Source organism: Crocodylus porosus, unplaced genomic scaffold, assembly GCF_001723895.1.
Source record: "Crocodylus porosus isolate Cpor-Errol unplaced genomic scaffold, CroPor_comp1, whole genome shotgun sequence".
Classification (NCBI taxonomy): Eukaryota; Metazoa; Chordata; order Crocodylia; family Crocodylidae; genus Crocodylus; species Crocodylus porosus.
Genome location: NW_017728943.1, coordinates 88,706,928 through 88,719,758, shown reverse-complemented (window position 1 = coordinate 88,719,758; position 12,831 = coordinate 88,706,928). Strand labels below are relative to the sequence as shown.

General features: G+C 48.3%; 1 protein-coding gene across 1 annotated transcript in view; it reads right to left on the bottom strand.

Moving 5' to 3' along the window:
- SMYD3 (SET and MYND domain containing 3) overlaps positions 1-3,807 on the bottom strand; it is a 731,370-nt gene extending 727,563 nt beyond the window's left edge. Inside the window, exon 1 of the mRNA XM_019549760.1 lies at positions 3,622-3,807. Within this exon, the coding sequence (XP_019405305.1) occupies positions 3,622-3,785 (164 nt within the window). The 5' untranslated portion in view covers positions 3,786-3,807. The remainder of the gene's footprint in view (positions 1-3,621) is intronic.
- Between the last annotated feature and the right edge of the window lie 9,024 nt (positions 3,808-12,831).

Sequence of the window (12,831 nt, the reverse complement as noted above, 5' to 3'; positions counted from 1 at the left end):
CCCCTTGTTTATATACTATACAGAATACAAATCCTCAAGTAGCACCATCCTGAGCAAGATTTTCATTATGTTCCCAGGTTATTCCACCAGAGGGCAAAGGGTATCTGTCCTCTGCGATTTACACAATTCTGAAAACAAGTGCAAAACTGAATTACAATTTCATTCCTTGATGTTGACTGCACATTCATACACACACACACACACATATATATGTGCCTGTCTATCTTGGGAAATTACATCAGCTAGAACACTAACTAATGCAGTGTTTTAATCACTCAGTGCAAACAAAACGTTAGGTTTAACATCCTGCTAGCTAGTTCCAATGTTGTTAATGCTGACCACTTTCCCCAAACTGAAAGCATATACATACAGAGTAACTGTTCTTCAAGAACATTAACTTTATTTGAAATCTGGAAACTTCCAGTGCTTTGGAAGCCTGATATCCACAGCACTGACAGCTCAAGCATTTTCAATAAGTTTCCACTAGAACAGCAGAGACCAACCTCTCTGGCAGGTATGCCACAATGTGAGCCCTAGACCCCCCTCCAGTGTCACTCCAATCCCCTTCCCTTGTCCAACCCGCTGTTCTGCTTTCAGCTTCCTACCCAACTTGCCATGCACCATATACAGAGGCTCCATGCCACTTGTGGCATGCATGCCACGTGTAGAGCACCTCTGCACTAAAACATACTCTGTCTGTCATTTCAGAAACTAACCACAAAAAAAGACAGGCAGCAGAACTATAACACTGCTGTCACCCATGACTTCCTGTCAGAGTCAGGCTGAGTAAATCTATGGTCGTACAGCTAGGAGAATCCTAGTTGATGTGATGTCCAAGATACACCACCTGCTCCTACACAAAGCACTACAGGAGATTTTCTGTTAAACAACAGGAGGAGGAACATGCAATAGATGCCCCACTCACACCACATTTAAAGTATCAGCAGAGAATGGAGAAGTGTCATACTGCTAAATTTTGACAAAAAGCAACTATCCAGGAACAAAGATTAATCAAGACAGGTCCTACTTCTCAAAACAGCAGGAGGCACTTTTCAGTGCAGAACAAGTTAACTCTTCTTGGGAAAGTGGCATGGCTATTTATCTTAGAGTCAACAAACTATCACCCATTAAAAAGCCTCCATTTCTCCAGCAGCTTATTCTGCTATAGTCACATTATGTTACATGTCCATTCAAGCCTAGAATGCAAGTGTATTAAACTCTAGAGCTAAAACCTAACTCACGAGGGTACCATGCCTTCCAACAGAATTTCTCAACTCTCCATCCTGATTTCCCAGTTAGAACATGTATACTGATCAAGTTTATTTTTCAGTTTCTTCAATATGACATACATTTTCAAAAACAAGTAAGAATTCTGAGTGCCTTAACCTCCAAGTGCTGAATCTAAGCCACCTTCAAGGGACCTAATTTTCAGAGGCTGAGTACCAACACCACCACCATCATCACTTTGAAAAAAAGTCAGACCTCCTTTAGGGTGTTCAAAGTCCCACCATGTCTCCGAAATGTCAGACCTGTCAAATTGCCCCTGTCAATTTTAGGCCTTCTACAGCTGTCTTGTGATTTGAGAAAAGCAGCATGAGAGCCACTATGATCCAGCAGGCAAGGCTTGGGCCTGCCCCCACCTGGAATCAATAAGACACGGATCAAAGTAGGGCAAGGTCTCTGTAGTGCACAGATTTATTAAGGTTCCTTCCTGAGAGGGCTAAAGTGGGCCTAAAGGTTTGGCCTTTCAGGGCAGAGAGACATTTTGATGATGTTAACTTGGGAACCTGATTTGACAATGAACTCAGCACATTTACCTAAAGAGGATTCCAGGGCTGAGGCCTGCATTTACAGTCTCTAATAGACAAACAGGAATTAAGGTACTATCCAGCCTAAGCAAAAGCAGAATAATATCTACACCTTGGAAAATACCCTGGCATCAATAAACTGTTTCTCAAGCCATCAAATCTACTGAGAACACCCTCCATGGCAGGGTAGTTTCCAAATTTCAGCAACTGATGGATTCCAGCAACCCTAAGTCTTTTCACTGGCCTCAGGGCATGAGCAACTAGGCAATTTTTAAGTGTTGCTATTATACTCAAATCCAGAAAACATTTTTTTAAAGAAAAATAAGATAAGTGTATGTAGTGAACACAAAGAAATTCACAAAAAAGATACAAAATGACTGACATCCTTGGTTTGCAGAAGGTAGGATAGATTTGTACTTTATAGACTAACCAAAGTAGATCTGCACACACACATGTATCTACTATGTTTAGGCTATAAGGTAAAAATCTATCGATTGATCAGTAGATATATCAATTGATCGATCAGTAGATCAGTTAATAGATATACATCTATCCATCTACTGATTGATCTATAGATATATACCTTTTGTTAGATCAATTGATTAATCAACAGATCAATAGATAGATTTGTACCTTATAGCCTAACCATAGCAGAGAGTGAATGAGCGAGTGTGTCTACTTTGGTCAGGCCATAGGTACAAATCTACCCTGCTTTCTACACACCAAAGATGTCAGTGATTGTGTCTTTTTTTTTTCCCCCCAAATATGCTGTATTTTAATACATATTATGAAAATCGCACAAGCTTTTGCAAGCTTATTTTGGTTAGTCTATAAAGTGCAAATCTATCCTGCCCTCTGCTTGACTTCAGACTAACACTTAACTACACCTCTCTATCCTTTGGTGAGTTCCATACCTCATCCCTTTTTATTACTTTATTTCTAGATCTGCCACCATCCAAATACAGGCAGGCAACATGGGGGACCAGCATCAGAAATCATCAGCCAGCAATGTAATTAGGGTGGAGCGACAGCAGGGTTGGGATGGGGTGGGGTGAACACATTGTGTGCCAGCTTGCCCATGTGTGTGGCAGCTCCCATGGGCATCCAGCTTACACCTCTGTCATCAGCACACGTTGAAGGTCCACCACAACAAGAAGGCTCCCCCAGTGCCAAAAGCATCTTTCCACCCCCTGCTCCCTTACTCCCACCCTATGGTGGATCTCAGGTGCAGATGGTCTGACACCACACGCAGGGGCTGTAGCAACAGCCTCATCTGACAGCTGCTGCCCCTCCCTGGTGCTGACAGTGACTGGGCACAGGCACTCATGGCCAGACACAGGCATGGGCAAACCAGGTCCAGAGAGAAAGTAAATGATAATAAATCAGACAACAAAAATTATTCTCTGTGGCAAAGGGGGACGGGATACTAAAAGTTCACCAACAGGAAATCTAGGTAGGCACTCACACACACAAAGGCACAGAAGTGGGCACGGGCACTCAAAGCCAAAACCATGCGACCACGAGGGCACATACATGGGAACACACACACGTGGCCACATGTAGGTACAGGCACAAGTACGCGCGCGTGCGTGCGCACACACACACACACGGACACAGACACGGACGAAGCGGGTGGGCAGGCATACACGCAGCCCCGGGCACCGGCCGGCCATTGTGGGGGGAGGAGGAGCACGCCAGGCCCGGCCCCTCTTCCGTGCGGGCGGGCTGGCGGGGGGACCCGCCCACCGCAGGGCGGGAGCCGGGAGCGGAGCCTCCCTCAGCCCACCCCGGCGCGGCGCGGCGCGGCCCATACCTGCGCAAGCAGCGCTCGCAGAGACGGCCGCGCTGGGGGCCGGCGGCAATGGCGGCGAAGGGCTGGGCGCGATACAGCAGCTCCCCGGGCCGCAGCTCCCGCCGCGCGCGCAACCCGCAGCCCCGGCCCGGGCTCGGGGCCTTCTCCACGCTGTGCCGCTCCATCTGCGCGCGGAGCCGTTTTCCTTCCGCGCCTCCGTCCCACGTGACTGCTCCGCTGGCTCCGGCAGCGCCATGTTTAGTGCGGGCAGGGCCGCCTCGCCCTACCACACCAACCTGCTAATAAACACGCACTACCGAAGTTGGTGATGGCCACGCGGGCAACACGTGTGGGTTAGTCTCCACCCCCGAGCCACGCGTTGCCTGTTGTCCTTCCACCCGTGTCCCAGGGTAGCTGGGGTGCTGATAACAACTGCGTGACTCAGCTTAGCTTAGACAATTTTAAAAAATAATCTGGAATAGCTTCAGTCAGCACTGGCAGCCCCGTGGGAACCCTGTGTCACTCACCACTGTTTTTACTCTTCTCTAATAAAGCTTTTCTTCGGGTGCAGATGAAAGTGACAATTTCCCCCCAATTTGGCCCCGGAAAGCAGTTTAGAGCCATGGCCCAACACAAGTGCAAGGCTGCATATGGCTTCAAGAATGGCTTATCTGGTGAAAATCTGACCCCTCCTTGCATGAGGCAGGGGTTTTCAACCTGGTTTAATAAGTGTACCCCCGGCTAAAGGGTACTAACGTGTGCCCCCGGCGGCCGAACGTGGAGTGGAGGCAGCGGGGAGTGGTGGATGGTGGTGGCCGCCCCCCACCCACATCCACCAGGTGGGCCTGTACAGCCCACAGAGCAGCACTGCTGCCCTTACCCGGCCCCAGCCCTGCCCCGGGAGGCAGTGGTGCGGGGTGGTGGGTGTCAGCACTCTGTCCTTGCCCACCCCTAGGGCCTAGTCATGTATCCCTAGGGCCTTCCCAAGTACCCCTGCAGGTACGTGTACCCCCGGTTGACAACCCCTGGCATGAGGTACCAAATAAAGAGTTTCAAAATTTAGAGTCTTCTGTAACTTGTGTCTGCAGAGCTCCCAGCTTGCAGCTGTTTGCAGAAAAGGAAGGGGAAGAGAGCAGGGGGATTTCAGTCGGGGGGTTTCAGCCCCACCCAGAGCATGGGGGGTATATTGGAGCTCCCCCACACCCTTCAGCACCAGCTCAGGAGCCCCAAAAATGAGCTCCTTCCACTGCCTTTCCCCTCCCCCGTTCTGAAAACAGGAGCACTGTCAGAGAGCTGGGGCTGTAGTGAGAGAGCTTTGATTTCAGATGTAAATAGGTAAGGTGGACATCACTGAGCCTGCACAGGAAAGCTGACATCACAGCCTGCACAGTAAGAGTTGCCATCTGAAGGTCCCAGGAAAAGCAACCTTTTGAGTGTCTGGCCTAGTTTCCCAGCTTGGGCATGTGCAGTGGTGAGAGGGTTTGTGGCAGGAAAGATGAGCGTCTGTTCTGAGGTAAAGGTGAGCCCCGGGGTATGATTGACAGATGAATGTATCTTGTGACAAAGGGGTACAGCAGGGACAGGACCTTTACCTCCGAGCATTGGTTGTTGAATGTGGTGTGATTGAGGCACACAAAAGCCCCAAATTCCAGCGCTGTGGGAGAGCCAGGATGATATTCTTGCGCGTACGTCCTGTGTGTGGCGTGGGATGGCGGGTGTGATCTGAGGTGTTTAGTGTGGGGCTGTGTGGAAGAGTGATGTGTGTAATGTGAGGGGGAAAAGTTGGTGTCTGAGAGAATCTGTGGGTGAAGCAGGGGTGGTGCCAGCCTCTTCCCAGTGGGGTGGGGGGCTGAGGTGCGCTGGACAGAAAATTTGAGGGGCTACACTATATGTCTCCTGGCCAAACATATTTATTCAGCTGGGCCAGGAGAGCCACACCTCTGCAGGCTACGGGAGGGAGCGGAGCGGATGACGGTAGCCCCGGCTGGGGACAAGGCAGTGGGTTTGGACAGGAGTAGTGCTGGGAGAGGTGGCTACGGGGGCACTAAGGCAAATTTTCTGGTGGCTATAGCCTTCCCCAGCACTGTCCCTAGTGTGAAGGAGTTTGTGAAGAGGGTATTCATGTGAGCATTTGACTCTGCTGGAGTCTCAGGGAGTCTGTGACTCAAAAGCCCAGTCCCTTCAGAGATTTTCCGGCCATTTATATTGGATTTTAACCTTCAGGAGTACCTATTGGACTTGTCACTGGATTGTCCTGCCAACCTGTTTGCCAGCATTTCTGTTTGCCAATTACATTTGCTGTTCCTGGGTTGTTATTTCTACTGTCATCCCATGGCTGTGTGATATGCATTGGTAAAGTATCTGTGTGCATTCTTTGTTGTTACTATTATTGCTGTTCACCCTTCTCTCTTGTAACTATTTCCTATCGTTAATTGGTTTGTTCAGTAACTCCTTTTCTACTTTTAACTTCAACCTTGACTCCCTGTGTGTAAATCCCATACCTAACAGTCAACTTGGTAAAATCCAGGGCTGGCACATCCACCTCTGTATTGAGAATGAGCCCGGCCCTAACCTAACCCTTGCTGCCTAGCAGGTCCTTTCCCAAAGTTATTTATTCCCACTACGGGACCATTGCTATGTGAACCTGGCTGCAGATTCCCAGCCCATTCCCCTCCCCCTGGAACCAGCAAGGAACTTGTGTTTGGTCTGGGGTAACGTTGTGACTCAGAAGGCTTTGCAGAAAGGGTCTGAGTTACAGCTGGGAACTGCACTTTCTGTCTGCACCCACATCAAATATTGATTTGGTTGCCATGTGTAGGTCCCTAACCTTTCCATAGTCATGCCTTGCCAGCTTTTCTGTCCTTTACCTCACACTAGCATAGGCTACATGACATCAATTGTGCATCTCAAATGGCGCCAACACAACCTAACTACCACATAGTCACCAGATGTGGGATCCCATGTCCATGGGTGATGCATAGGATAGTGCACATGGGGGTGCACTCTGAGATTGGCAGTGCATCGCCTATGATTGGCTGCTGCTGCTGCTGCCAGCAGCGCCTGCCAGTGGTCACCACTCACCACCCTCCCCCTTGCTGCCAACACTGCTGGAGGCATATGCAGGCAGTTGCTGATCGCCACTAGCCCACTTGCCACCCCCCTCCCCCTGCTGCCAACACTGCTGTGGCTGCCTGCAGGAGCTCCCAGATCCCCACCGCCATGCCCCTGCCGCCGCCACCACCTGCAGGAGGTCGCTATGCTCCCCCAGCCCCCAGGGGCATGCATCATTCATGTCCATGCCCTTTAATCCCTACAACTCCATGTCACTTGGTATCATTGTTAATGTTAACTAATAAAGCTTTTAAATACAATGCAGTTACCATGTGTGGGCCCCCATCTTCTCCACAGCTACATGCTGACCATTTTTTTTCACCTCCTTTACCCCACACTAACAGACTTCATGATACCAATTGTGTGTCTTAATTTGCTCCAACCCACCCCAACTTCATTCCATGTAGCCACATGCCATGGCAGGGAGTAGGGGGAGTCCCGTATACTCTTGAATCCCTAGCAGTCCGTGTCGCAAACCAATATTTTTAAAATTCAATAATGAGGGGCATCTGAACTCCCAGGGCTGCAGGCCTGGTCCTTATATACAGGAGGCTGGCCAGATAGAAAATACAGCCCATGGATATTTATAGACATGGTTATGGAGCTTTGCTCATTTGGATTTGGAACTTAATTGACCGATGGAGTTGGCCCAAGACAGGAAAATTAAATAAATAACTGCAGTTTTTGAAAACTAGACAGTTTTAAAGGATGTTCGCAAAGTGTGGTCTGTCATGTTGTGGGTTCAGTTGACTGAGGCAGGAGCCATTTCAAAGAAAGAGGATTCTTTACTCATGCTAACAGCATACAGTCATCAGACTCTCTCTTTCTGACTCTGTCCAACTCTTATCATTAGTTAAATAGAACAGTGATATCCTAGAGAAGAGCCGAGTGACAGCCTAACCCTTAAAGCAAGGTGGGCAAAATATGGCCTGTGGGCTGTATGTGGCTTGTAGGCCAACACTGGGAGCCTGAGGAGGGAGACCTGTGTCCCGTGTCACCCCACACTGCTGCAGCTTCGGCTGGGCTGGGCTGGGCTGGGCTGGGCTGTGCAGCACATAGGCTTCTCTACTTCCCCCCACCCCACATTCATCCTTCTCCCACACAGCTTCCTGTTGGAACTGTGGCTGTAGTCCTGGCACCATGGCTGCCAACAGCCAGGCCATCACGGGATGGGGTGCAATGCAGTGCATTAAGTAGCCATCCCACCTGCCCACCCGCCATGATGAGATGCTGCCACCTTGGAGTAGGGGGTGGAGTGGGGGGAGAAGGGCCGCAAAGGAGTCTGCACGCTGTGTGGCCCAGCCCAGCCCAGACCCAGCTGCAGCAGAGCAGAGTGGCACAGGGCACAGCCCTCCTTCCTGAGGTTCCCAAAGGCAGCCAACAGGCCAGATAGGATCAATTGCTCCCCCACTCCAACAGCTCCCCAAAACTACATAAGTGGCCCTCCAGCCCAAGTAATTGCCTGCCTCTGCCTGAAGGGCATACAGTACTCACATGGTCAGTGAAACTTTCTCTGTTAAGCCCTTAATTAGCCAATATGGTTTTAGAAATATTTCCCCCCCACACTTTAAACAAGGCCAAAGTGTCATTATTGGAGTTGTCCAGGCATAAAAAGCAGATATTGAGCATGCAAGTAGAAGTTGGTTAGTTTTATTGATACATAAAGTAGCACAGGATCCATGTATTTCCCATCATTGTACTGGTTTTGCAGTGCTAACAGAAGAAAAAGTGATTATATAAAGTTAAGGAATGTCGGCAAATGTGACTGTTTATAAACATAGAGCATTTTTGCTGAATTAAAAAGTATCATTTTCAGTCACTTTCTAATACAAATACATTTTTAAAGGAGATGAGGAAAAGAGAATTTTCAAAAGTTAAAGGCAGGGGTTATAAAACCTACTAGCACCCCATAAATTATACTTTTTCCAAATTCTATGCTATTTTCCCATAAACAAATCTTAGAATAGAAGAAGTGAAAAATGAGAAGGGGTCCAGCCAGTTGCCCACCTTGTAATTCTTCATCCATCACTTTCCCTTTCCCTTAATTTCCATCACTCATCCATCCTAAGCTTGCCCCTTAAAATTGGAAAAATATGTGCAAAGGTTTCATATTCAATATTCTACACATAGTCATGTAAACCAACTACACATTATTATTATACATAATAATGGGGATGAATTTGATGAGCACTCCTAGGTCAGCAGAGAAGAACAGATTCTGTAGGAAAGGAAGATTGCCCAGGATTGGTGTACAGGAAAGGTAGGGACAGATTTTTTAAAGTATTTAGACATTTATTTTATAATAGTGCCCAGCACTTATAAATAATATTTTTCTGCTTTACTAACAGAAAATTTATAGAAATTGCAAGCTTGAGGCTTCAAAAATTAAGTGACCTCCTTGCTTCACAGACCTTATACTTCAACATCTGCTTAGTATTTTAACAAAAGATCAAATGATTGGGCCTGAACAACATGATTCATCTAGATCAGCTGTGTAAGAGCGATTAGAAATGTGCATGTAACAGCTTAAAACTATTATTTATTTTACAAGTTCAGTTTCTAATGCTTTTAAGGGCACCGTGTTAATCTAATGAGCATAGGTGTAGAATATAAATGGAGGAGCAAAGATTCTACAATACTAGCTATAATTTTACAGTTTCTCTGGGGAAGATTAATTTCTGCATAATAATACCAATGAATACTAACAATTTTCAGTTTGGGGTTTTGCAGCACCTTGATAACTAATTAGAGCAGGGGTGCCAAACTTATCCCATGCCATGGGCCAGAACCTGACTGCAAGGCTCCTCACAGGCCAGGTCCCTAGGGCAAGCAGCAGCTGCAGCAGAACCAGTAGTGGCAGTAAGGATAAGTGGCTGCTTGCTATGGCAAGACAGCTTAAATAGCCATGGGCTGCACAGCTACAAGGTAAGCAGCAGCAGCCCCAAATTGCCACAGGGTGAGCACAGCTGTGCCAGCACAGCCTTTGCTCATGCCCTCCTGCTGCCAAAGACCATGTTCACTGGAGCTCTGGATTCTGTAGCACCCCACACCCCCCTGCCAGGCATGCTCCCAAATTAGCTGATATACCAGGCTAGTGGCAGGCCAGGGAGAGTGGCATGGCAGGCCAGGTCTGGCTCACTGACTATGTGCTTGTCAGCCCTACATTAGATCTTTCAGTTGCTGTTGTCAAGTAAATGAATATGTGAGGGGGGAAAAGTAGGAAGAGGAAAGTAAACCCCAACTCTAGGGCTAGGGACAGAAGTTATACACAAACTGGTGTAAGTGATCAGAAACTGATTTAAACCTTTAACAGAACAGAAGTTCAGTGCACATAAACCAGTTTCAAAGTGGCTGAAACTGGTTTAAAGATAAACCTGGTTGAATATAGTTTCAGATTTAACTCAAAACAGTTCATGAAAATGCTGACCTAGGAGGACCGAATCCTGTGAAATGCTGAGTTTCTCGTGATTCTAAGCATTTTCCAGTCACAATAATTTCAAACAGTAATCTGCTTAACCCTGCACTTCACTCATTGATTTGGTTCTTAACAATGTTTCCCCACCCTTGACCAGTAGGGGGAGTCACGTGCTTTTTTTTTTTTTTATAAGGAGGATAAGTGTTCTGTTGAAACAATCCTGAAACCTACTTCAGTGAAACTTCTTTTCAGGTCTAACGCATTTTGTTTTCAGTAATATTTTAGTCTTCAGAAGTTTAACGTTCAGCTATAAAATGCTAATCAAAAGTGACATTGTATTGGCCCAAAATGCTGTTCTACAGCAAAGCCAGAGTATATCAAGCTACAGAATTGTAAAACAGAAAAAGTAATTTTTTTGCATGTGTTATATTAGTTTGTTGTAGAAATTCTTGTGAATTAAAAACTTCCTGTAATATTGCCATCTGTTAAACATTTATCGGCACCTTTACTGTGCTTTACTGATAATCCTTTGAGCAATCTAGTTAAAAAAAAAATAGCTCAGTTACTGGGGGTGTTTTGATGCGTGTAAGAATGGTCTATATACACTGATGATTATTTTTGTGGTATAACAAGTCAGCCAGCTATCACTTCCGTATTGTGCTTGTATACTGTTCTGCCTTCCCCTCTTTTGTGCCTTTATGAGGACTCAGGAGACGGTGATTTTTGCTTGTATAGCACTGCTAATAGCACATTATAGTTCTACTACCAGAAACTAATAATAATCATAATTAACAACAAAGCAGAAACATTTATCTTTTGGAAAAAATCAGCATAAAGAAAAATAGTGCTTCAGATTGCCTTTATTACAAACGATTTGATACAGAAAGTGTAAACAGAAAGCTCTATACACAAATTGTAGAAAAGGAATCAGAAAGGAATGATACAACTTCATAATATAAAATGTAGTTTGTCATATTTTTCCCATCAAAGCATATACAAGGGGAGTAAGGTGTTCTTGGTTTTGTACGTACCAGAATGCCAAAACAGAATCTCTGCTTGCAACCTGTAAAATCCTGGAGAATTACAATCTTCAGGTTATTATTTTAGTAACTTGCAACACTGTATTTGTATCCGTATTCAGTAATCAATCACAACTATTTAACATTTGATCATATACCAAAAAGTCATTGTCACCGCCGGGATGCAACTAGCTGTTCTTGGGCCACTCTTCCCTGGGTGATTAGTGTTATCCCTTGCTGGCGTTCCTGCCTTCGGCTGAGCGGATGTTCTCTACCCGACTCCCTCACCCCGTTCCCGCCTGCCACGACTTAATGTTACCAGTGTTTGGGGTCGGTCGTCGTGCGGGCCCGCGGCCCAGGGTTCCCCCGGCGGTCAGTCTTGGGGCTCCACCACCCCTACACCCCGGCCTCACGCCTCCTTATGGTGATGCCAAGCTGGTGGTTGTCTTGCTCTTAGATTATTACCCCAAATGGAGTGCCAGCTTCCCTCCCTGCAACACGAGACTATGCCTAATACAGGTCCAGTGCCCTCTGGTCTCGTCTAGAACTCAGGGAAAAGACAAACCTAACACAAAACACAAAAAAAAGGCTCAACACAAACTGGGTGTACCGCCCCTTTAATTGCCCCCCCCCACGCCTTACTGTAGCCCCGTCTGCTTCGTCCCTAGGCATTCAATCTTTGCCCATTCCCGGCACCTCACAGTCCAGCAGCGGCCTATCCTCCGAAGTCACCTCTCTCTGGGCTTCCCCACAGGCTCTCCTCCTCAAGCTGCCTTTGTCGGGGATATCCTCTGTGGTGACACAGGGGCGATCCCGGGTCTCCCTACTAGTCGCGCTGTCAACGTTGCTCCCACGGCATCCTTGTCTCTTCTCACCTCTGTCCGGGGTGTTTCTTCTCTCGTGCTTGGGCGCTCCTGCCTGTCTGTGAGGGAGCAGGGCCTAGGAGCGGCTATGAACTCCCTAGCGCTCCCTACCGTCACTCAAGGCTGTACTCAGCACCCTCAAATCCTCGCCCGCCACAACTTTGATGTTGAATAGGTAAATGGGAGGCTGCCTTTATTCCCCTAGTGAACGGTATGACGGTTCTTACCCCTACTCCAAATGAGGTGCCTCTGTGCGCCCTTCCCTTAAGGGGTGTGCGTGCCTCCAAACCTCCCCTTTAGCACGCCCCAAGCCTCGCAGCTGTTCCATGGGACGTTATGCGGTCCCTCGCCCCTCTGGTGCTCTCTCTGCTTCTCGGGCACCCTGGGCTCCTTGCCCGCCTGGCGCCCCTGGGCCGGGCTCCTATCCACCAGCCCGCTCCCGGCGCCCCCGGGCCTGTCTCGCCGATGTCCGGCTACTACCAGTGCCCCTGGGCCTGACTCAACACTGCCACCCCTGTTACCGGCGCCCTTGGGCCTGGCTCGATACTGCGCCCCTGTTACCGGCGCCCTTGGGCCTGGCTCGATACTGCCGCCCTGTTACCGGCGCCCTTGGGCCTGGCTCGATACTGCCGCCCTTCTCCGGGCCTCTACCGCGCCAGCGCTCTCCGCAGCTGTTGCCCCCCCTTTTGGGGCCCACGCCTGCGTTCCTCGCACGCGCTCTCTCTCTTTGCCCCGCTCTGGGGCCCTGCCCTCTCTGGGGCCACTACCGCGCTCCTCGCGCTCTCTCTCTGCCCCGCTCTGGGGCCCTGCCCTCTCTGGGGCC